The following is a 25,818-nucleotide window of genomic DNA, read 5'->3' as shown; positions in this document are numbered from 1 at the left end:
TACCGAATGTGAGTCCTGTGTAGCTTTTCAATGTTGTGTGACGTTCTGGCAGGGGCTGATCAGCAGCTCTCAAGGCCGTGGGAAGTCTGGTCAGGCAGTGTCCAACCTGTGATTTGTGGGAACTTGTCCTGCTCTCCATGCACCTTAGCATCATGGTGGATGGGCAGCACGCTAGTCTGGGAGGGTCCAGGGTCCCTGCTTCTCCAGAAGGAAACTATGGATTAGAATAGCAATAGGCATTGTTTTCCCTAACTAGGTGGGAAAAAAAAGGAGGGATTTTTTTTTTCCCTTTTCTTCCAAGTAAAAAGGAATATCTACCTCACCTTCTCCTTGCTCTCTGGCAAAACTGGTACAGAGTAGTCCTGCATCCATTACCTTACATCTGTAGTTATTTAATGCTAGTGTTTTCCTACAAGTGGGTTGCTGCTTACGGGTGCTAACTGCTGATCTAACCTCCTTTACCTGACACCCCGCTAGCCCTCAGAGCCAGTAATGCCTGGCTACACGCGGGAAAGGAGACAACAAGAAATGCTGCTCTGTTTGAGTCGTGACACAGTCAGCTTTTGTGTATATGACCGTCTGTCTGGTGGTGGTGGAGGGGAGCTGTGCGGTCATTATCAGCCAGCGGGGTGTTTTAGGGGATGTGTTTGTACAGTGAATCTGAGTCCCCTCGTGACTTAGGCACCTGCCTGCCTTCCCAGGTGCAGAAAGTGGAGGAAGTGCTGGGCTGTCTGGGTCGGCAGGACCCGAGCTGTTGGGGAGAAAGGCGAACTGGCAAGTCTCCCCTTTTCCTTGGAAATGTGGGGTGATCTGCCTGGCCTGGGGACACCAGGGGTTGTGCAGAGAGCCAGGGCGGGAGGAGAGCTGCAAGGAGCTGGAGGGGATAGGGTGAGAGCATGTTTTGTAGGTAAATCAGTGGAAAGAATGGGGGGAAAGGATTACATGCATCTCTGTGATCAATAAAAAAAAGATTTTGTGTGCTTGTTTGACCAAAAGTTGCATCTTCTCTCATGGCTGGATTACATGACTAGCTCTCAGAGCTGTCTTTCCCTTTCAATGATCAAACAGAAGAGATGCATAAAGTTACCTAAAGTGTCTAGTTAAAACCGAATATCCCCCCTTACAAAAGCCCATGCTGACAGTTGTTTCTAAATATGGGAAGTTTCATCCAGCTGTATCCAGCCCATACATACAAGGCTATACCTGAGAAAAGGAAGCAATTATTATCCCCAGGGAAGCAGAGTGCGAGTGCAGCAGGGAGCACCAACCAGAGCAGAAGCATTGGTCTGAGGACAGGGAAGAGGGACAGGCACTCTGAGTGCAGGTTGATTAAGCACCAAAATTTATCTGAGGTTTATGGGCATGACTATGAAAGAAAACATGTCAGACTTGTTACAGTTAAAAGTATTTATGTCTGTAAATAGGTTGGATGAATTCACAAATCCAAAAGTGCAGAAAAAAGCAGCTGGTTTGGAGATGAGGATAGATGTAGGAAGGTAGACGTCCCTTCATCATCATGATGGAAGTGGCTAGGAAGGGTTTGTGGGGACTAGTACTCTGTGTGATAGCTAAGGAGGAATGAGTGTAGAGTGATGCATAGCCTTGTTTGTTAAGGAAAAGAAAAAAGGGAAAATGCTTGTCTGTAAGTATTAGCAGAAATAAAGACTAGAGGCAAATGCTTGGAGGCAGATGATCTCTGGTAATAAATTGTGCTGAATATCATGACACCTCTTCGTTATAGAGGCCAAGAGGATGGTTAGAAGTGTAAAAAATGCCAATAACAGCTGCAGCAAGACTTGAGGAATATCCTGCCTCAGTGAAGGGTAAACCAAATCATGTAACAGACAGCAACGCTGCAAGCATCTTCCCTGTCCTTAGTGGCCCACTGAGATCAACATTTCCAAGTGATTTACAGGCAGTTGGGTGTCTCCCTTCCCTGGTGTGGGTGTCTTAGTGGAGGATCCAGAACTGAGATGCTCTCTGATGCCCAGAGGAAGGACTTTCACCTCGGCCCCAGCATCCTGAGGTGCAGCGGTTCCAGCGCTTTCCCTTATTACAGCACTTGCTGGATTTCTTGCCCTTGAAATACAGAATTGGCAGGGTACTGAGCATCCATTGCTCAGCCACAGGATCCAAGGGGAGATGCAACCCCAGAGAAGCAGCGGATGCATTTTGGGTCTAAAATGTGAGGCTTAGGGCTGCAGGGTTTCTGGCTGTGACAGCTGCTGTCTGTAAGAGAAGTTTGGGCAGGCGACCTACTCAATCAAAGCATCAGAGAAAATAGGAATGGAAAGGATCTCTAAAGGTCATCTAGTTCACCCTTTTGTCCGAAGGCAAGTTTAATTATACCCACACTGTTCCTGAGAGATGTTACATCTCCTCGGCCTCTGCCTCTCTAAATTAAACCATCTGAATTCTTTCAAGCTTTTTCTCAGATATGATGTATTTTTGGAAATCTGTAAGCCTCTTCTGGACTCTCTCCAATTGATTTGTGTCCTTCGACAGCCAAGGGCTGAGTGTGGCTGGTACCTATACATGACCTCTCCAACTCTGGAGAAAACCAAGGGTCACCAGTCTTGTTTCATGCCGTTGATGACTGCATAGATGCATTCAGCTTTTTGTACTGTTTTGGAGGGAGTATCCACAGAGATCAATTTAACGTCTTGAAAAATTCTTGGGTTTGTGTTATGGGCCTTTTTAAACTAATTTCTGTCAGGGTAACATAATGGGCCCAGTCTAAATGTGAAAACTTGTAGAAAATGCCTCAATGTAAACAACTTTGAGTGGACTGAAATTTAGTACAAAGTTTTTGATAAATGGCAAAGACTCTATTTACAAGGAAATGCTTATTGCAGCTGTCTGTGTTAGGTCAGGTCTCATTTAGCATCTTCATTTAATGGTCCTGAAGAGGGAGTAAACAGCCTGTTAATGAATTTGTGTGTGATGCTATATAGGGAGGAACTGTGAGTAATAGACAGAAAAGAAAAAGACTACAAAGGGACAAAGAGATGATAAACACTCACAGATAACGGAGTTAATTTCATCTCTGCATAACACAAATTAATGCATTTGGGTGAAATGGAGGAAGGGAATATGCTTCAAAACCCCTGACTAGTTGAAAGCCTTTTATAAGAAAAGTAGACGTTTGCCATGTGATATTACTCCCCAAGAGCTGAATGCCTGTTTGGACTGTTCAAGGAGCAGGTCACACATAGGTGGGACATAGGAATCTCTCCTCTCTAATCACTGCTGGTCTCTGTGCTTTAATATCAAGGTGATGCTTGAATATGCACAAAAATAGTAGTGAAGATGAAAGGGGAACTGGTTAGTGAGACTGGATTAAAAGAACTTGGATTGGTTGATTAACCCAAGCAACAGAGCAGCCTATGAATATAGGTTTCAGCAAAGAAAACAGAGGTAAAGTTATGGCAAAAGGGGAGATGTATAAGAAAATGCATTTAAGAATGGGGAAACTGGCAACAGCAACAAGGCATTTGGGCCGATTGTGTGTGGGGGGGTAGCTTAGATTGATGCTTAGAAAAGTCTGTGTAGTATATGGGAAAAAAGCAGCAGGGAAAAGCTGAATGGCTGGGAAAGTTGGCATAGACGATAAGGGGTGTCATCCTCATTCTTATTTTAATTTATTTTAACTCCTTCTCACATTGTTCTGACAAGAGTAGCACAAGAGGAAGCTTAATGTAAATGAGAGTCTGGCCCAAAAAGCCGCAGTTGAAAGCCAGTACCCTCCAGTATTTCAGCTCTTCAGTCCCCTCTGCAAACAGAGCTGAACACGAGGATCAGACGTATCGGAAACTCAAAGATCTGGGTGTAAAGACTACAGGTTTTTATTTCAGATTATTTCCTCTCTTCCTCTTGTGAGCATCCCAATATGCTGGGGGTTTGAATAAAGAAAATTACCGATCTAAACTAGAACACATCCAAAACCAATTCCCAAATTAATGTGTGTGTACACGTGTATAGAGTGAGGGGATGTTTAATTATGGTTTTCCTTTTAAAAAAAAAGTTAGGCCCTTTTTTCAGTGCAGCTATCAGTCTTATCACATCATTGTGAGAAAAACTTTACAAAATAATAATAATTTTAAAACTGCACAAAGTAAAAGGCATCCAAAAATTAAGACGATCCAGTTAGGCAGTAAGTGGATTATGAATAAACAGCAGCAATGTCCTTAAATATCACAGAAAAAATGTAGCAATGCAGAGGTTGACGAGGGCATTGAGAGACATGAGTAGGGAGTGACAGATGAGGTTGTCATTGCAAAAGAACATCCATGAGTTCTTTGCCATTAGTATTAAGAGAAAAAGCTGAAGGTCGTATCAGAGACTAAAATACATTTTCCTGGGGGCAATGCAAAATGCTAAAAGGTTTTATGGTTATGCCAGAGCAGATAGTTAGGCAATTAGAGCTGTTAAAAGTTGTCAAGGCACTGGGTCCAGATGAGTTACATCCGAGAAGTGAGATGGAAGCAGCAAGTGGAATTGAAAGCTTTGGCAGATATTTTTTGATCCATCTCCAAGGATGGGGTGGTTCAAGAGGATTGGGCAGAGGGGCTAATGCGGTTGCTATATATCAGCAATGGTCATGAAAAAGCCTAGTGCCAATGCAATTCTTTGGTAATAATATAATTGATAAGGGAGAAATATGTTTCACTTCTGCAAGCACATGATAGAGGATTGTTTGCTTGGACTCAGGAAAAGGGAGGTCTTGGCTTATAAATTTACTTGAGTTTCTGAAACACATTATTGCACCAGAAGACAAATGTCAAGCAAAGTCCATAATTTATCTGACTTTCCTGAACGCGTAGCATGCAAAATATTGGTCCACTTAATAAATGCACATTATCTCCTGAAAATGATTAAAAAATAGCTCAGGAATAGTGTCAGTAACATTGCAGAGGGACAACAGAGAGCCGGAGAACAAACATGCATTGTGTGCTGTCTGTTAGCATTAGGTGGGCTCTTACACATCCTTGTGCAACATTTGCATTGTTTTGAGCATTAGGCTTAAAATATTGTAAAGGAAAAAGGGGGAAATCTTGTTCTTCCTTGTGTCACAGGTCACGTTCAGTAAGGGAGAGGGCCATGACAAGCCATTGAAGACTGTGCCTGATAATTTTTAGTCTTTGTAAAGTCTTATGTCCACTGTTGGCAGAGGCTGCCCTTCAGGCACAACTGCATATTCAAAGGAGCTCAGCTCTGTCAGGGGTGATGATCAGCCTCATAAGTATTGATGATGGCCAACTAGATTGTTTCAAACACAGCTGAATGTGCTGTGAGGAAATACTTAACAAAAGGTGAAGAATGCAGTATGATAGTTTCAACATTTCTCTTTGTGCTGAGCTCCTTCCCTAGGGAGGATTCCCACGGTTGGTGGGAGACAGGAGCCCCCAGAAGCAACAGCAATGGACAGCTGTCCATCCCTGTCCTGTGTGTGATGTTCTGTTTGGCTCCTTACCTTTCAAAGGGATAGAGGTCAGTGTTACATCGACGCTGCTATGTCCCAAGGCAGTAGACCTGGACTGGAGGTGCAACCTTCCCCGGCCCCACCACTTTTGGCTATGTGCATTTCTTTCTTGGGGTGTTTTGTCGTCTTTTGCAGACAGAAAAAGCTGTAAGAGGTTTCTTGCAGGTGAGATTTTTATTCAAAGCAGATGAAACTATAGTCATACCACGACACTGTAGGATCCGTCCCGCTGTGTAGAGGGAGCATACTTCTCATGCATCCCTCCGCTGCAGTTCTCTGTGTTGCACTCTACCTTGCCAGAACAGCTCTCTTGCACTGACCCAGCAGGAATGCAAATAGGAATTGTAAGCACTCAGCACCTTCAGGGATCTGGCATTGTGGTAATCTCCTCCTCTAGCATAATCTTCATAGCTGAACCACTGTTAATGTGTTTGCTATTCATCCGTTCTAGCATTTAAATAGTAATTATTAGTGGCATATTCTTTTGGGTGATCAGCCCAAAGCTGCAGTGGAATAGGGTGACCTTGAGTTTTTCTATAGACAATGGAAATTAGTTGATAATGGACAACAGTAATTGCTTGGATGACAGTGCACCTCTGGAGCTACAGCACCACAGTACATCACCAAGGCCAGGAGCTTAGCAGGATTCAGAAAAAAGGCATTAACAAAATGCAAACAAGATGTTAAAATGCATAAAAAATGGGATGGAGGATAATGCAGAGGGTAATTATAATGTAATTATATAAATATAATTATGTAAGTAAGCACTGTAGCTTCGTTGGGAACACTGCACACAGACTGGGCTGAGAGATGGCTGGTGAGTATGTTTTGAGGCTTGAGCAGATCTAGCACACAGGGAAACTGTTATGTTATTTAGTTTTGGAAAGGAGACCACAAAGAGGACATAAAACTCAGCGCAGGGCTCTTCAGGTGTCACCATGGGCCAGAGGTAGCCCTGAAAGGCAAGCATCCTGCCACAAGTTCGCATCCCCAATTTTACTCCGTGCATGAGGAGAATGAGAAGTTGTGGATGAGGAGCTGAGGACACTGCGGAGAGGGGAGCTCTGCCCTACTGCTCTCTGTCCCTAGGGTGGTGAGGGAGCCTGGGGCACGGAGGATGGCTGCAGAAGAGGGATGCAGTAAATGGACCTGTGGCATGGCTGGGGGATAGGAAGGTCCTGGGATGGGGGATCTGGGTGAGTGTTTGAGAGGTGCTGAGGTCTGAAGGAGCTGGGCAGAAACAAACAAATGGCGTCCTGTATAGGAGGAGTGGGTGGTTGAGAAATAAAGCTAAACAGTCATTCAGCAGTCAGGCAACAGGAGGTGTGTTTCTGACTGGGAATGTACAAAATAACCGGAGGGGAGGGGAGGGAGGGGATGTGTGTGGGGCACAGGGCCAAGGCACCTGCAAGTCTGAAGCCCTTTTCTCTCACTGTAGAAGAGGGCAAAGCAAGGAGATGGGATGAAACCTATTATCAGGACATCTTTTCCCCTTCTTCACATGTAGATGGACAACCGGCTATGGTCGTTGTTGAACAGATACACCAGAAGATAGAGAGAGGAAACCAGGGTAGCAGAGAACAGAGTAATGAGATTATCCCACCAAGACTCCTGTTAAATAGTTTTCCTTCTTACCCACTTCCCCCCAGTATTTCCCCATATACCTGAAGTTCTGCTGCAAGGCATGATCTGGAGAAGGGAAACCAAAAGCTTTTGAACAAGTGGAAAGCCTGACACATCCAATGTTTGAGTTCAAACTGAATACAAGGACATTATTTTCACTCACAGCTTGTTGCTACCAGAAGGTGCCAAAAGAAGTATTCTTCCAGGTTTGGGAAGAGTATGGAAACTTGTATCAAAACTAAGAATGCTGCTGCTGTTCTAGTTAGCAGTAGCACACTTTAGGAGGGGTAGTCAAACTCCATGACTTAAGTCAAATTTTAAGTATTAGGGATAAAGATAAAAAGCTAAGCTGGAAGCACAGCATCTTTCCTGGTTTTTGTCATTTTCTGGAATTAATTATGCTTTCTGCACAATTAATTCACCCATTTCTGCTTTCTAGTCAGGTCTTCTCTGTGCTTCTGTGTTTACATGAATAAAAAACACTCATAAGTGTAAAGTTTAGAAATGTATAAAAAGGGCTTTTGGAAGGAATATTAATATCTCTCAAGAACAGAAACTTCATGCCTTTAAGCAGGTTTCTGAAAGTCTTTTTGCACTTTGGCTGATTCTGGCTGTCATAATAGGAGCTGCGCTAAACCGATCATTGGTTTGATCCAGCGTAATGTGTTTTGGGCTTTTATCTTGCCTGCTGATGCAAAGATATCTTTCATTTAGAAATGGTCTCACCTGTAAGGTGGATGTACTTAGAGGCTCCAGTTTTATTGCAATATTTGACAGATTGATGCACTCATTCAGTTTAGTATTGCTGTATCGCAGATAATAGCAAAACTAACTACAAAACCAAAAAAAAACCTTTAACTTTTACATATTGAAAATGAGCTTAAATTCATTTTTTGTCAGGCAGCCTTCAAGCTGAGGAGAAAATGTATAATTTCATTACTTTGTGTTAAACCGTTATTTTTCCTTTGGATTTTCTCCAGTGAAAGCAGCATGACCAAAATCTTGTTCGCTTTTGATTGTTTTTTTCATGAAACTTGAAAATGGGTAATATTTCTGTGATTTTTCCACTCCATGGTTTTATTGCTGGGACAATATTGTTTCTGTTATGGCTTGTGAGCAGTACTTTGTATCTGTTCTTAAACAGATCTGATGCGTGAAATGATGATGTTCCTGTGCTTTCTCAGGCTTTGAAGTTATTAGAGCTAAGTATTGTCAAGTTTGCTAAATGTTTGGGTGGACAAGCTGCTGTACTGTCAGACCTGAATGTTTAAAAAGAAATACTCCATACTAACAAGAAAAGAAAAAGAGTATCAGCATTTAAAATAAAGAAAAAGGATATTGGCGTTTTAAAAATGAATGTATTTTCGAGCCTTTTTATCTCTCTTCTGGGTTTTGCACTTTTTGTGTTAATGAAGTCAAGCATTACCCTGTCTTCAGGAGGGCCAGGAATTGATTGTTTTCTTCTTTTTAATGGAATTTGGGCTTCTCACATGCCTCACTGAGTGAGGCGTTTAAAGAAATCTCCGTACATCGTTCATTCCTGAAGATTTAGTCACGCCTTCTAGCATCCTCTCCAAACATGCCTGTCCACACTATCCTTTATCATAAGTACTTTCCCTATTTGCAAATGTATTTTAGTCCTGAGTAAAAGACCAATAGCTGAAGGAAATCCTGGAAAAAATGGGCCAGTGCTATTCCTTAGTTGCTGACTGACTTGTCATTAGGGTTTGTTGTGATTTGGGAAGAGCTGCCTCGCTTCACCCCAGCACTGACTGTGCTGCTGTAGCGGGTAAAGCAATTATTGTTGGCTTGCCTTGTAAATGTGAAAGGCGGCTGCTGTTCCTCTGAGGTGAATGGTGAAATGGAAATTGATACTGATAATAAACATAATTATAAGCAAGGCTGCTGGAAAGACTCCTGATATGTAAGGGAAAAGTGACATTTTAAGAGCTGTGCTATGGATCTAATGAGAATCGGTACTGCCTTCTTAACCATCGTACTGAGGCTGGAATGATGTCTGATCAAGTCACGCTCATTATGTGACACTATATTGCAAAAAGTTCTTGTTATATCAAATGTCCATGATGGCGCAATGGGTGAGGCTGGAAGTTCTTTCATCCTGTACCTCATTTTCAAACCTCTGGGTCTGGGCTTTCATCAAGTTTTGGGATGGTTGGTTTTTTAATACAGAAGGGAAAGAAGTTTAAAGACATTCCCTTTGAAACCTTTCCTGAGTTCAGTAAGGCTTAGACTGGCCAATCCAGACCATCATCAGGGACCTGCAGGGTTGCAAAATACGAAGAAATATGAGTATCTGGGTTTGGTGCAAAGTGTCTGGCTTGATGTGCCTGCACAGTCTAGTCTTGCAAATAGCAATGTTGAAGAGGATGAGAACATGTATTATTCTAGAAGATCCATGCTACCTGGTAGTTTATGAGCCAGGTGTCTCGACTGAGGTCACAAAATATCAGCCTTTAAATTAGAGACAGCTTTGTGTAAATGTCAGTGGCCAAAGAGTCGAGTTGAAAATAACATTAAATAATTACTGTGAAATTAAAGGACTATTTTCAAGTTGTAATCGAGTTTGATGCATCTTGATTATGTTATTGGTAGCAGTTCATGGCTCATCCAATGTTATTACTGTAGAATCGATGTTTTCATTTAATGTTTTCTGGATCATTGTAATCTTCTGTGGTACTTAATTGAATAAAACACAAGATTCACTTGGAATAGATGCAGATGCAAAGTACTAAATTTCTCAGAGGAAGAATGTTTTCACTTTGTTTAACCCAAAGCATACGTTTATTTGCAAATGTAATTGATACTGCCTTGAAGAGCATTCCTAGAGTACATTAAACAGGACAGCCATAACAACAGTATTAGATTTATGGCAGATGAGTGTAAATAGTGCAATATTAGCTGTAATGGATCCTGGACTGTAAATAAGCCATCACGTCCCACTATGTATGGATCAGGAGTCTTATTCATGAATGACTCTTTAGATGTGCATTGTGCAAAAGGAAAAAAAAGCCCTGTACTTTGAATTACCTCCTGATACCTAACACAGAGCTGTATGTTTCTGTACCTCTGAGCTTGCAGGGTAAAGCCCAGGTCCCGGCCCCCAGCAAGGCTGCGGTCTTGGTGTCCAAGCCCAGCGCTGCAAGTGGAAACGCAATGTTGAGTTCAGCGGAGGCTGCATCAAACCTCAGCTGCCAATGGAGGGCTGGCAGAGGCTGGGAACCTGGGCAGGGGACTGCACCTTTTAAATCCTTGCTCAACCCAAATGGCAATGTAACATCAATGGAAGCTACTGAATGCTGACGTGAACCATTCAAGCTTTTTGTTATCTAGGAAGGGCGCTTTGAAACAGTCTATGAAAGGATGAGGAGAGATGCAAGGCTGCACGCACAGAAAGAGTCTTTTAACAGGGTGCCTCAGAAGTGAGTACTGGAAAAAGAAATGTCTGTCCTATGTGGGCAGAGAAACTCACTAATAGTAAAAATGGTCTCTTTAGGAATAGACAGCAGCATGCTGGGCAGATGGCAGGCAGAATGTTCTTCTTGGGACTGTAAGTTATTTTCAGCAGGGTCTCTTCTTTTGGAAACGGCTCTAACCCATAGCACAGGGAACCCTGGGCTGTGCAGCTCTTGGGTGCTGCTGTAATACAAATAATTAAAACCAAAAAAATTATTTTTTTATTTAGTATCATTACAATTAATTCCTAATATGTTGACTAGATTGATTGCATGCAACTATACTACAAGACTACTTTATGAATAGATGCTTTCGGGTTTTGACTTCAGCACAAAAAATGGATTTTCATTTATACTGTGTCTGCATTGCACTTCTCTGACTGTAAAGAGGCTTTAAAATTGATGTGCATTGCACTTACAGCCACTTATAGCCACTTTGCAGAGCCAGAGTAATGTCAAGGAGCTTTAGTGCCTGGGAGAAGAAGATGCATAGGATTTTGCCAGGATGGAAGCTCTATCAACCTTTAAAAGCAATCAGGTATCTTTGATTATAAAAATTTAAACCTCATTTACAGTCCAAAATCTGATGAATATACTTAAGTTTCTGTCTCCCAGAAAATAATTTGTCCCAGGTAAACTAAGTGCCCCATTTTCCATATGGAAGAAAGTCAAAGGTGAAGAGGCATTCTGGTACCATGCTCCACAACACAGTGGGGGCTCTACTGGTTCAGCAGATGTCTACGTGTATCATAAGGGTTTATTCTAACATTCTGTGTTTGTGTTAACCTCTGTTAATATGCCATACTCTTACTGGGGAGAAAATTAAATCTTTAAAAAAGGTTTCTTTAAGGGGACTGCTTGAATCCTCCAAGTGTGTTGCTAAGGAATATATCAGTACCAAAGAAAATGATACTGCAGAGTTTATTTGGCAATGAGATAGAAAAGAGTCGATTTGTATTACTATTCATACCATCCTAACAGGCCAGTTGATAAAAAAAGCATTAAAATGCAACGCTGGATGGATTATAAATGAATATTTGTTTACCTTCTACTACTACCACATAGGTAAACCAACAGTCTCAGCCTAGTACCTAGCTGGTAAGATGAGCTAATGAATCAGGTGTACGTCATTCTGCTGCCAATACTATTTGAAGTGAAATCAGTTTTAATAAAGTACCAAATGAAAGCATCCTTTCAAGAGTGTAAATGACTATACTGCTATTTTTGTAATTTTAATCACATGCAGCCTGTCTCTGTCATCTATGAAGGGGAAAAAAAGCATTGAAAATAGATTAATCTGTTTTGGAAAGCTTGTCTCTTGACTTCATTTCTGGACGTAATTAAAAGACTGGTCTGTTGGTTAGAATTTTCCTATTTTCTTTGACTTTTCTTTGACTACTGGAAGGGGAAAAGGGATCAGGGGAAGTACTGCTGAAGAACCCTGTCAGTTAAAGCTTTGTACAATACTTTTCCTTTCATGCTGAGCTCAGATTTACTGGCAAGCATGAATGTGTATACTTTTCCCATCAATCTATTATGCCTTCTCCTTGTATTAATCCTTTCAGAGTAGTTGTTGCTTGTTCTGATATCACCAAACTACAACATGAAGTGAAAAGTAGTTTAAACAACTATGAAGTGCTCTGGATTGCTTTATAAAGCGGATGGAATTGATTTTTTTCCCCCCGCTGGCCAGCCTCTATTTCCAGTATTCCAGGCTCTTGTGGCTTAAGCCTCTAAATATCCCATTCTGCAGCCACTTCCCACACCAGCAGAAGCTCAATCTATAGAGGAGAACAATAGAAATTAAAAGACTGTTGATTCTGTGAATAAATATGAGCCCCAAGCTGCCTCATTATCCCTGGAAAACATGTCCAAACGACTGTCTTTGGGTAGTACTTGCAATAACAGGCTGATAGTGTTCCCTGATGTGACAAAATCTGCCCCTTCTTGTTTTATACGGTCTGATTTGCTCAGCAGAGCATGCAGTGATGGGTGTTGCAACTTTTTCCCAACGTGAGTTCATGGAGGAAGGTGATGCTCTGTGAGCTTTCCAAATGCAGCACGCTGCAGTGCGGATACTTCACAGGCAGAGCTGGGCGATGACCCCGGGGCGTTTCAGAACTCGTTGTTTAAGGGAAAGCGTCATCTGAGGACGTGGTATCGATCGGCTGTTGCCTCCTACTGCTGACATTTAGCCAATGGGGTTTAGGTCCTTCTGCATCTCTTGTAACTAGGCCCTAGGCTGGGGTAACAGAAAGCTTGGCTGACAGCTGGAAGCAGGAGTGGGCTCAGCTTTTGTCTCTTTGCTGTTGTACTACAGCATGTATAGACAATCACGTGCCACTTGTATCGGTGATGTACACGTGATGTGATTTTTTATATGATGGGCATACTGCATATAGAATCATAGTATCATTTAGGTTGGAAAAGACCTTTAAGATCACCAAGTCCAGCTGTTAACTCAGGACTGCCATGTAATTACATGCAATTTGAGAGTTATATGAGACATGTATTAGTTATGTGTGACAGCCATATAGTTCTGTCTGGTACTTTATCACACTCAAGCTCAAATTTCATACTCGCCTGGTTTCCTAAGGGACACATGTTTTGGCGGAAAAATACACATTCTCGCATAGCTTTTTTTTTTTTAGCTCCTAGGATTTGTAGGAGTTGCTTAGCAATGTTATGGCACTATCTATTAGTCTCCAGATATCTCAAATTCCCATCCTTGTGCTATTTTCTAAACTAAGGGAAATCACAGATTATTTTTTTTTTTAATGGAATGATTCAGACACATGCTCATTTATTCAGCTGTAGGCTACTTGGAAATGTTTGTGTCATTATTTCTTCTTTGTCTTCAGAATACGGTAAAATGAAAAGGTCACAGATATCGTATCAAACAATAATACGGTGAAAGCTGTTACTGGAGACAAACTCATTATAGTGAGTGCTATAGAAAGGATGCGTTTGTTGATTTGGGTTGTGTGATGGAAGGTATGATTGAGTATATCACAGTAAGCGTCTGTGCAATGTTTTGGCGTGGCTGTAATGTATTTTATTCATTTTCACAAACAAGAATGAAGCTCTGCAAATTGCAGTGGGACGGTCTCAAAGTCATATTGAGTCACTATGTGTTAAGCAGTCTTCAGTCCCTTACTGAATGCTGCTCACTACTCCTGAGACCCTACAGCAGCACTTAGACATCCAGGGCAATTACATGTACCCAGATCACTGCCACGCTACTGCTTCACCCTTCCTCTGCCTGGCTGTTAGACCTCAAAGGAACAAACATATCAGATGCAAAGACACTGGGAGTAGTCTTGAACCCTGGCAAGAGAATTTTATGCTCCCTGTACCTTTTGGCCATCCCACCTCTGCTGCTGTTGCTTTTGTGCTGCTGGCAATTGCAGCCTTTTAAAGCCTTGTTCTCGCTTCCAGTACTGACAGGTGGGGACAAAGTTGAGGCACTCTTTGTAATTTCAAGTAGAGATGTGAGGGCTTTCACACTGCCTCTGCTAGCCACACATCAGGTGCTGTGCAAGCTGCCCTTGCTCCATCTCTGCCTGAGTGACCAAGGTGGCCTTGCTCAATACCTGCTATGTCTCTATAGTTAATGAACTTTATAATGCTAAGTAAAGGATATCTTATCCCCTTCTAGAGGTCTTATGGTGTGCTCAGATCCCTAATGTTCTCCAGGAGATCTCAGTAAGATGTGTAGGATATAGAACACTTACACATCCCTTCGGCATCAATTCTTTTGTGTCACAAGCAGATCAAATAAATGGATGGCAACAGGACCTTGCTGCTACATTAATTAAATTACTTATGCTATTTAAGTTTTTATTCTGGCAGCTATGTATTTTATATGTTAGCACATCATGCAGTAAGTTTTCCACTTTCTTTATTGTGTTGTCTGGTTTCAGGTGAGTTGGGGACCTGGTTTCAATTCAACAGAGGAGTACCCCACTGAGGCAGCTAAAACAAAGCCATAGTGCTAGCCTGCTTTCGAAGAACACCTCTCATTCGCTGAAAACAAAACCTCTCAAAGGTGCTCCAAGTGGCATATCAAGACTGCCGGTCAATTTTTAAAAATTAGAGCAAGTCATTGTTCTGGTTTCTGTTTGCTTCATCGCAAGGAAAGCAGACTATTGAGGCTGTACTAGTAAGAAGTCTGTTTATCCCCTTCTTTCTCTTTTTTAATGGACACATACCATTACCTCTGTGTTAGGGATTCCGGGTAGGCTTTTCCAGTTGGCCCATTTTCCATAAATAGCATTTCCACTAGAGGGCATTCAAAATACTGGTGACAAGTTTTAGCTGTCCTCTGCTTTGGGCCATGGACTGTGGAAGACCCCAGCCCAGAGAGGTGGATGCTGAGGAGGTGCTGAGGCACAGAGAGTGGGCAAAGTGACATGTATCTGTGCACCATATGTTTCATCCAGCTAGGGAAGTAGAATAATGCCTCAGTGTTGTTTTCTGCCGCTTCCTTATACCTTCAAAGACTTGAGTACAGGAATCTGAAAATATTTTGGGGTTGCCTTCTCCAAAAATAAAGTCATGAAGCGGGCAGGAAGGACCTTGAATCCTTTTGTGCCTCTTTTAGATAAGACAAGCATCCGCAGTGTTTTCATTATTCAGACTCTTGAAAAGGCTGTTTTGGCTGGTGGAAAGGCTTATTTACCATGGAGCTAGTAGGAATGCAGCAACCTGTATTTACCATAACAAATCTCACTTGAAGAGATCTAGAAACACTTGAGAAAAAAACCACGAGTATACAAACGCTTGCAGCCATCACGTCACTCAGCAGTCACTGAGGGCAGTGACCACCACAAGCCACCCAACTCCAGTAAGCATTTTGCGGAGACAGTAAACTCCAGTGCAAATCCCAGTGCAGGTGGCAGAGCTGACACCCCTCTTGGTGTTTGTTGCTTGGGGACGTTTTTGAAAGTTATCACGAGGCTCATGGTGTTCAGTGGCTCACCACCGCTTATCAGGGTCGCATGGTCGCACCCTTTGCTAGAGGTGGTAGCAGTCCCAAGGAGATCCTCTGCACTGTGTAAAGCTGGGATCAGCCCTGCCCTGCCTACAGGATCCAGTGCAGCCACCTGTCAGGTTATACATTCCGAAACTGAGGACGTTTGGTCCTTATGCCTGCATCACTTGTGAGATCTCGTCAGTTGTGGTGGTATAACTTCCGTCTAAATGTGCCAGCTTTAAGATGAGTGTATATTATATGCACCTATTTAATAGTGACAGTATTGTGCATAACCTCACTGTTGAAAGTGTATGGATTGTGTTATAAGTTCAAGTACTTTTTTTCTTTTTTTTTTTTTTTTTTTTTTTTGGTTAAAGCTAATATAAAAGTAAATGAAAAATAACAACCATTGCAATGAAAAGTGTACTTCATAAAACAAATGCTTAAAAAGCCACTTGCTCCAGCTGTGGCTTTTATGTACGAGGATCTCTCAGGCAATTGTATGTGCTTACATAAGAAGTCTCTCACAGCATTTACATTTAAACCAGTCATCATCTTATATGCAGATCATTTATTTGTCCTATAAATCACTGTTGCAGCTAAAAATGAAGATGAGGCTCTCCCTTTCCCAAGCAGTAGGCTGCCAAATAGCCTCACATGTTTGCAGCTGTTGTGAAGGTGGGATTCTGTGTTTGACAGTGATTGGGGGTGTGGGGGTGTGTATGTTTTGTTATCTCTGTTTTCTCATCACTAGTGTTCTCTTTTACATTTTCTGACCTGGATAGTTGAGTTATAAAATATGTATTATGGCTATTCTGTAAAACATTGTATTTAAATAAAGGGGTGGGGGTAGGGGGGAAGTAGGGAGCAAAGAAATAAATCCTTCCAACAGTTAAAAATGAGGAAGGAATTCAGCTACCTAGAAATAATCAGAGAAGGGAGGAAATGTCAGTGAAGATTGATCCCAAAGATTGCAGGGAGCAGAAATACTAAGCCAGACTGTGAAGAGGCAAACTTTGAAAAAACAATTTGGAGATGATTCACAGCTGGCACTGAAGTTGGGGCCTCAGAAGTCTCTCTCACACAGATAAACAAGCGAGAAAGAGGCATCTGTTGCATTACAGCTGCCAAGGTCACACCAGCAGGAACAGGCAGAGGGGAAGAAAAAAGCCAACGGTACGGTCCGTGTTCCTTGCAGGGATAACACAGTGCCAAAGAACTATTGCACTGCTAATCATGTGCCTTTGAGACCGGAATGATGTATTAAAATATATATGCTGCCTCAAAAAATAACCCCACAGTGGATCTAAAGTAATGTTTTTGAAAATATATAATCCACTTAAATAGGAAAGTCTGACTATGAGTACACATGCTTGATCTTTAGGGTAAGCAAACCAAAGTGGATACATAATCCAGAAGTGAGAAGGGCACAAGTACCTGCTGTGTTCCCCAGAGTCATGCTCCAATTTAGGCAGGAAAGTGCTATGCAAAATATCTCTAGCTGCGCATGAGCGAGCAGACTTCACAGCTTGCATCCCACGGCTGTCTTATTTGTTTACCATGAACTGTGGGGTCCTGGATCTTGAAACAGCAGCAAGAAACAGGAAGCGGCAGAATATAGTGCTTCATATAAAACTTTTATAATCACTTTAAACAACCTTCTCAGGCTCAAGTTGAAAAAAAAAAAAAAAAAAAAAGCAACTTAGTGATGCTTCGGTAATGCACAAATAGTAGCTACACCATGAGAGAGTTATGCAGAGCCACAAGTCATTCTTGCAATGCCCATTGTCTCCTCTGCTGCACGTACCTGCTGGCTCAGACAGCAGTTCTCAAGCTTGTAGGAATGTTTTGAAGTGTATGCCCTGTAGGAACAGATATTCATGCAAATAACTAATTAATAGCATTGACTAAATAAACTGGATTTGATCTGTTAAATGAAAATACCACTCCAAATTGCTTTCTTAATGATCTTGGTCATGGGCAATGGAAATGTGTTATATTTTTATCTGTAACTATATTCATAATCTATTATTGCCTCTAGCATGTTCACAGAACCTTTGAAATCTGGAAAATCATCTGAGTGGATCCCCAAGCCACAGAGGTCCTCAATGGAGCCTCTGAAAATTTGTCTGGACATAGAGATTCCTTCGTGACTAACCCTGGGCAGAACCAATATGTTGGAGACAGCTGGAGAGGGGCAACAGTAGCAGGGCTGGTGCGAGATAAAGCTAGCTAATACGTATCCTTAAAGGCCAAAGCTTTTCCCCCCTTTATAATAAAACTGTTTCTGTGATAGCCTTTGACAAGCTGAGAAGTCTTGCCAAAGATAGGGATTAATTTGGAACAACAATGAGTGTTCTTGTGGTCTTCTAATAGAAGCAAGGTTGAGAAGCAGTGCTGGGGATGCTGTGTAAGCAACAGAGATGCTCTGCAGCCTCTGTAGGAGTAGGGCTGGTGTCAGCTGATCTACCATCCAAGTGTTTCCAATTCCCAATTCCAACTGGGGTCATTGCTGTGCAATAATGTGATATTACTGTTGTCACATTCTTGGAGAAGGGCAGGGCACAAACCGTGCTTTCAGAACAAAACAAAATTAAATTCTCCCTCTCCAAAGCTTATTCAGATGAACACAGAACAGAAATCTCCAGAATGAACAGCCAGGATGTCTGGCTGCCTCTGCAGCATCTAAAAGCATAAACTCCTGTAATGAGAGTTTTTAAGCATGCAGCCCTCGTGGTTTTACAGCAATCTGTTCTGCTCTGGCATCTCCTATATGAGGAGTGCTTGACCTCTAGAAGGATCTGCAGTGGAGGAGCACAGATCCCTCTGACTTGTGGCATCTGGGCCATAGAGGTGCAGCGTGAAGAAGAGCTTTGCCATTGCTTTTTTGTGGATGAGATGTTGGCACAGGGACTCAGGAGAGCGAATTGGTCACCGACATGCCTTGGCACATCTGAAGGACCATGATGGTGCCGTGGACAGCCTGCTTTGTACAGTTCCCTCCTGTTCCTCTTCAAAATTCTCTAGGAAAGCTGGAATGGTGGGGCTATAGGGCAGTTGCAAATGTATTAAATCAGACTTGGAGATTAAATGGATTTAACTTTTGGGAAGTATGCCACTCTTCTTAGAATAGCATGGGTCAGGTAGACCTTTTTCTCAGATAGTTGCTAGAGGAGCTGCCAGGAGCTGCCAGCCTTGTGTGCCCACCCTGCTGTCTCCATCTTGGAAAGCAGCCCAGTGTATACCAAGCGCTGTTGCCCTTGCATCCTGTGGGCCTGTTTGATCCAAGCTACGTCTGTCACCTTTCAAATGACTGAATGCTGAAATCCATGGCTACAACGTTTTTACAGGCTCATCTCACCTTTCTTATAGTGGATGTCTGTGCTGGCGGAGACAGCACGGGATCATAACTCTTCCTGAGTTACCTTACTAACATCTACTACCTCCATAACGCTGCATCCTAAAAAACCTGATGCCCTTAGGACTTTTCCTTTGCAACCTACCTGTGAGCAGGTTTTTCAGCTGTCATAGCTTGCCAGAGTACATGCTTTCCTGGGCCGCGTGTCCTCCCTGAGCGCAGCAAACCAGCCAAACCAATGGGAACTGTAGGGAGTGTGAAGCTCCGAGGGACTGGCTGTACAAGCAGAGATTGTGTGGTGTGTTCTGCTGGAGGTAGCACATTACCACATCCCAGTTACTAATGGTTTAGACCCATTAAAATTTCAGATATGTAGCTGCCCTTTACCTGGAGAAGGGAGAACATCAGCAGACTCTGCAAAGGTAGAGTTAATGAAGTAGAATTCATTTCTACCCAGTCTGCCCACTGGTTTCAACTTCCTTGATGTGGTAATGAAGGGGGACTAAATAGCCCAGTGTGGCAGAGCCAGAACCCCAGGTTTCAAAGGAGCAGAAGGGTTCTGCATCCAATAACTATACCCACTGCTGCTGCAGACTAATTACTGCCCTTGCATAGTCTATACTCCCTTGAACAGATGCGTGCAGCTGGAGGGCTCCCTGTGAGCACAGCCTGCCGTTGGATCTGGCAGAGGGGATGCGAATGCTTCGCACTGACTTCTGAGAGCCCACTGCTGCTTCCCATGAAGGGACTGCCCTGCATCCGCAGACAGCAGAGACCTCTATCTACCTGAAGGGGTGGAATCAAGGATGGTCTTAGCACACTGATCAACTTAAAAATGTTGGGAGCAATAACCGCTTCTTTCCCTGGCATGCGTTGAGGTAATATGTGCTCATAAACAATGGTTGTTGTGCTTTAGTTCCTAAGAGTTCATAGGTCTTCATGGCAATGACTTTTGAAGTTTTTAATCCACCTAATCTTCCAGAGCCATTGCAGCATCATTTTCCATTTGCAACGTGCAAGGTTTGCAATGATCTTTGTGAGTGAGGGAGCTTTGTGCTGGTGGTAGAGATGCTCTCCAATAACTGCAATTAGTGTTTTGAGAATGATTCCAGACCACAATCCTGTTCCTGCCAGTCTCAGGAGAATGAAACACTTCCCTTCTAACAGGAAAGGCTCTAGGACATGTGTGACTAATTTGTTACAAGGTAATTAAAATTTATCTTACTGCAGTGCTGCATGATTTTGTTGAAACAAGCACTCTGGGTGAAGATGAGTTGAGAAGCTGGGAACAGTTCCTTTCACCTGTCACTGATTTCTCTCCCGATGGGAGGGAAATGACTGTCTGTCCTGCCATGGTGCTGGGGGAGCTAATTGCTGTCAGCTGTGGGGATGCCATTCACATGGCTGTAGTTGGCACTTTGAACATGCATCTTGGTTAACAGGGAGAGCTGTCTGTGCTCATAGCAGTGCTCCTGAGCTGTCCCAGTGGTGTTATGGTGTGGACTACATGGAGTAATGGAGGATGATCATGACGGGAGTGCAGCTCGTATGACAAGGAGCAAGCCTGGAGGTAGACCCTTCACATAGGCCAGGCAGCTCTTGAAGACAAACCTGTTGCAAATGATGGATGGTAGGGGATGAACCCTGATGCATCTTCAAACCTGGCAGGGAGGAAACATGTGTTCCCTATATTCCTGTGATCAGCTGGGGTGTTGTGGGGTGGGATGGATGGGAAGGTCATATTTCTAAGGTTCTTATCTGCCAGTGCTTCCTACAATGCCCTAAATGGGACTGTCTGTGTAAATCCTTCTGCCTGGGCAGCTGCTAGGGTTGGTAGATAACTGATTATTGTCCTGTGATATGGATGTATTAATCTTTCATAAGCGATGACTCAGCTAAGCAGTAAAGTTGGTACCCTAAAACAGCACAGAGGTCAGGATGGATGGCCTCAGCCCTGCTAATATGCGAGCAGATTATTCTGTGTTGGTTAGTAATGACTATTTCTGATACGGCAATGGCCACTGCTTCTTCCTCTAGCATCTCCCCAGGAGATGCTTGGTAACCTCTGAACCCCTTTGATCAAGGAAGGATGGTGGCAGAGAGCTGGAAAACATGACCATCCCTTGCTTACATGTCTTCCTGGCAGTGAGCAGCCACTTAGGGCCATCTGAGGGGATGAAACCCCCTGCACAGGTCAGGTGTGACAGAGAGGTACTGCCAGGCAGAGAGATCAAGGCATTTCAATAACACTGGGGTAGCTGTGCCAAAATGTAAGTTTTGAACAACAGTTCAAAGTTGTAATGCACCTGTGTAACGAGGCTAAGCCATAGGTGTTTGCATAACTAACTTCTGGACTAGTTAGCACAATCAACTTCTTATGTGTCCAACAACAAGCTTAGTGAGAAAAATCTACATTGTAAGGAAAAGTGGCCATTTCCTGAAAACTAGTGAAAACTGTGTGTCTTAAATTGTTAACTGTGAAAGAACTGAATACACATGGAGAGAGCATGTGAGAGTAAATAGACAGGTACAAATATATTTATTTTCAATAATAGTGAAGTCCAGTGATTGCCCACCTACTGAGGGGTCAGGGACGCAGTGTATGGTTTGTGTTCTGAAAGGGTTCTGTTTTGCAGAAATTTCCAGGATATACTGTAAGGAAGTATAAAAACCACAAGATGCAGTTTTATTTTGTTTGAATTCCTCTTGGAAAGAAAAACAGCAAAGGTGTGGATTAAAGCAAACCTTCATTACTACCCACAACAGGTAGAAAAATAGACCAAGCCAATTGGAAAATTCAAACTGATCCACTTATATAAGACCTTGAAAGCAATTCTGCTCTGATGGCTGAGGAAAAATGTATGAGCAATAACCTCACTATAAACATATACAAAATATTGGGACTAAAACTATTGGGACTAAAGAGATGAAATTGCAATGTAAGCTAGGACTATGTCATAGTATAACCCAGCAAGAGGTTGATACAGGCTGTTAAATTTAAATGTAAATTATTGCTTCTTGTTAGAGAGGTGCTATTCACTTTTTTTTAATGAGCTGTTGCCTGGATCCTGGCGCCTGGGACCAGGCAAGGTTGTTGAGTTTCCTACCAGCACAATTCTATGTTGCAGATCTTTTATGTTGTAGCCTCTGTGAACTGGTGTAATGGTGAAAATGCAGAAATGCTTAGGAGGTGTGAGTAGTACCTAGTAGGTAATCTGTAGGAAAGCTTGGCCTGCCATTGATCATGTCCATGAACCAAGGATCAAATTTATCCCAGGTATAAAGGAGAGGTTACCTCTAGCAGAGTTGAGTTGTGTTCCTGGTGAATGTGACCTTTTATAATTAATCTGTGCTGTAAAATTGAGGATCAAATGGAGCATAATCACTTCCTTGTCAGAAAAATGCTCTGATGTTCCCTTTCCCTAGCTGGTTATCTGCAGACTCAATAGAGAGCCCAATATCACGTGAGTGAGAAAACATTTAGCTTTATACAGCGCTACAGCACAGGGGCAAGCTCCGGGCTTGGTCCAGCCCAGTACACTGGGGAGGGGGTGAGGAGGCAAAAAGCACCAATGTGGCAGGTAGATGTTGCCTGATGTTGAGGTGAGTGAAGGCTTGCATCAGTCCTGAGCAAATACTGAACAGCCTGCACGCTGCTCGAAGTTTTGCCCAACTATGTGAGGTCCCCTGAGGGTTACTGGGGAGCGGTTCTCGCTTTATGCCTAATGCTCAGGCACACCCCGTGTCACCCCATGCCACCAGCAAGGTGGGCGAGCAGGCTAGGAAGGCTTGTTTTACAGCCCCATCGTGTTGGAGAGATCTCCATTATGACAGGGAGTCTGCAGGGAGCTACAGCAGCGTGGAGTGGAGCAGGCAGCACACGCTGGTGTGTCACCCTGCAACGTGACCTACATGGCAGCTGCAAGTGCGCAGGAGGCAGCCATGGTATCACAACCACAAAGGGACCCCCGTCACGTCAGGGACATGGACGGGGCCGGGGGAGGATGGGGGCATGTTTACTTTGGTGAACGTGTCACCCTTTGGCTGCGAGTCAAGCAGCTCGCTGGGGAGTGCTGGTGCTTTCTGTGTCCCATCGTTGGGCACCTGCTTCCCTGGGAGCGCACACTGCATCCTCCAGGACTGCCCTGGGAGCGCGCACTGCATCCTCCAGGACTGCCCTGACCGCGGGGCAGAGGCTGCCCTTGGCACAGCTTCCCCTCATAGCCGGGAACTGCCCGGGCACTGAAACCTCTGCGAGTTGGGAGAAGACAAGAGTGTGTCTGCCAGAAACTCCGCATCCACGGGATTCCCGTCGCTAGCAATGCAGGGAAGGCAGGATTTAATTCCCGAGCACAGGGTTCCTGCGGTCCCTTTCCCACGGCTGCAGGAGGGGAGATGACTGCCGAGCTCTAGCTCTGCACATCGCCAGCGAGCAGCACATTGTGCTACGAGGCGGCCGGTGCATGCGCAACGCGCGGGCTGCCGCCGTGGAGGTGGGGAGCGAGGAGGACCACATCGCTGCCTCCCGCTCCGAGCTGCCAGTTGCTGGTTGCCAAGCAGTTATCATTGTTTCTGTGACGATTGCAGAGGCTGTTGCTAATTGAAGAAGCCCCCACAGCATCCTTCTCTCTGCTCCTGCTTCTGCTTTTATTTTAGAGGCTCAAGGGGGAAGACAGCTAGACTAGTGCTTTTTTACATTGCATTTTTATTTATTTCTTTTTGTGGGGGTGGGAATTTTCTCAGCTGGTGATTAAGTGATGGACTAGTTACTCATCCTTATCCCTGCAGTCTTTGTGTGTGTGTGTGTGCGTGTATGTCTGAAAACACACGGACAAGCTTACACACACACACACACACACACTGTAAAATCCTGTTTGCCACTGCAGTGGGCACAAATAGGTGAGCATGACTACAGCCAAGGAGCAAAATGCATCAGGGAAACAAGCCCAACAACAAGAACAGGTAATGCTTATTTTCCTCAATTTCAAACAAATACAGATTTGCATTGTATAGCTCTATGTTTCTTGTATGATTTTTTTTTCCTTGAATCTTCTTGGTGTGCATTCCTAAAATTGTCAACTGAGTCACCAGCCAGTGGCAGGAGGAAAGTACTGTGTGTCTGGGTTCAAGGTCTGCTTTCTCGGTGTTGTGGAGGCTGGCAGGGGGAAGCTGAAACTGTGCTATTTTTAACAGCCTGTACCTCTTGCTGAAGGCTATAGAGGTTTGTTCTGTAACTTGTTCCTTACGTGTGTGTGTGGGGCAGGATGCTGGGACGGAGGCCCCTTCTTGCTGGAGGAAGGGGGTAAGGCTTTTTAACAGCCCCTCTGCAGATGGATGTAAAACTGCAAAAGTGGGGTTTCGCTTCTTTGTCGTGCACTTTCAGGGATATTTTTTTTTTTTTTTATCTGTCATTTTCTTAGAGGGACACTTCAGAGCATAGCGTGTGCTCAGGCTGTGCGTGTGCAAGTGATGGGGGAACAGGAGGGGGGCAAAAAGCAGCTGTAAGTAGGTATAACTCCCGTTGACTTTGGGGAAAATTGCAGTGCTTACACCATATCTGAACTTGACTCATTTATTTCTCTTGGTAGCTGCTTTATGTGTTTCTGTAGAGGCAGAAAGTTAAAGACTTAATTTCCCCTGTCATGCCAGTTTTCTAGAGGGTATTTCTGTCTGACTGCACTTACCAGGACAGGATGAAGTCAAAACTTTCCCTGTCAAAAAAAAGCAGCGGGTGGCAGAAAAAGAGGACAGATCATCAGCTGTAAAGGATAGGCATAGTTAGGAAGTGATGGCATAAGGGAAAGTCTGGGTAGGATCTCTGAGCTCCAGCTGAGGACGGCAAAGGTTCCTGGGCTCCTGGTGCACCGGCAGATCAGCAGCTCCATCCTCACCGGCACCCGCTTGCCCTCCCCGTGCTCAGCCCCGTGCCTGGGGGGACCGCGGCGGAGCCCGTACGCTCCAGTTCTTCAATTTTCGTCGTCTCCTTAAGACATTGGAAGTTCACCGCTTTAATCTTCGGTTAGGACAACACGGGAGGATAATTTAAACAGATCTCTCAGGGCACAAATTAATTCTTAAATTAGTTCTTCCTGGCTTGATAGGCTGAGTGCCTCGCACGTTGTTTTTCTTTTTTTTTTTTTTTTTTTTCTCTTTGTGCTTTATTTTAGAGAACTGGGGAAGGGAAAAGCATGGAAAGACATGAGGCACCACAAGTAGCATCATATGATCAGCGTTTTCTGGGTGACATTTTACTAATGGCCAAAAGAGGCTCAATGGTTCAGTGAAAACAAGAAAACAACTTTCATACTGAGAGTAAAGAAACTGTGTCTTCATCTAACCTTACATCTGTCAGGCTTCTCTGTCTGTTGCTTTTAGAATGTGCATTTTTGTCACCGTTTGCTGCAGATTAAAATCAGTCTCGCTGTGTTTCTGGGAGGCAGGGGTGTGTAAGTGCCGTTTCTGAACAAAGAGAGCTGTGGGGCTGTCCCCTCCTCCTCCGTAAAGCTGTGTAAAAGTGTCGGGGGTTGTAAGTCAAGAAGTGTAAGTCAGCTGCCTTTTATAAAGGAGCAGTGGTTTTGTTTCAGGTAGTGTTACCTGCCTAATGCCATTTTGCTAGTGGTATGCCGTGTCTTTGCTACTTCGCTCTTCACATATGAAGTATAAAATGCCCAAAATAGGTCTTTGGTATTATACAGTCTTGATTGAATATATTCTGTGACTGATTGAGTTGCAATTATACCCATATGGTATGCCTAAATATTCTGAAAGTACATGCTCTCTCAGCTCTGCTCTAGTGTGAGCATGAAATAGAAATATCAAGCATATATAAATATCAATGATATCGATGAATATTAACGTTTGAGTCTGTAAGCAACTTTGCTCACTCCCATAATTTCTGGTTGTTTGT

The 25,818-nt window shown here is 43.5% G+C and overlaps 1 protein-coding gene across 2 annotated transcripts in view; it reads left to right on the top strand.

Annotated features, from left to right (window-relative positions):
• Positions 1–25,818, top strand: part of DPP6 (dipeptidyl peptidase like 6) — a 423,216-nt gene that overhangs the window by 135,057 nt on the left and 262,341 nt on the right. The window contains exon 1 of one of the 2 annotated variants that reach the window (XM_040592221.1): positions 23,433–23,873. The exons of the other annotated variant lie outside the window; for it this stretch is intronic. Coding sequence (XP_040448155.1) covers positions 23,817–23,873 — 57 coding nt within the window. The 5' untranslated portion in view covers positions 23,433–23,816. Of the gene's footprint in view, positions 1–23,432; positions 23,874–25,818 lie in introns of those variants that run through there. 2 annotated transcript variants of the gene reach the window in all.

The sequence above is a fragment of the Falco naumanni genome, chromosome 4 (assembly GCF_017639655.2).
Source record: "Falco naumanni isolate bFalNau1 chromosome 4, bFalNau1.pat, whole genome shotgun sequence".
NCBI lineage: Eukaryota > Metazoa > Chordata > Aves > Falconiformes > Falconidae > Falco > Falco naumanni.
This window is presented reverse-complemented; position numbering and strand designations above follow the sequence as displayed.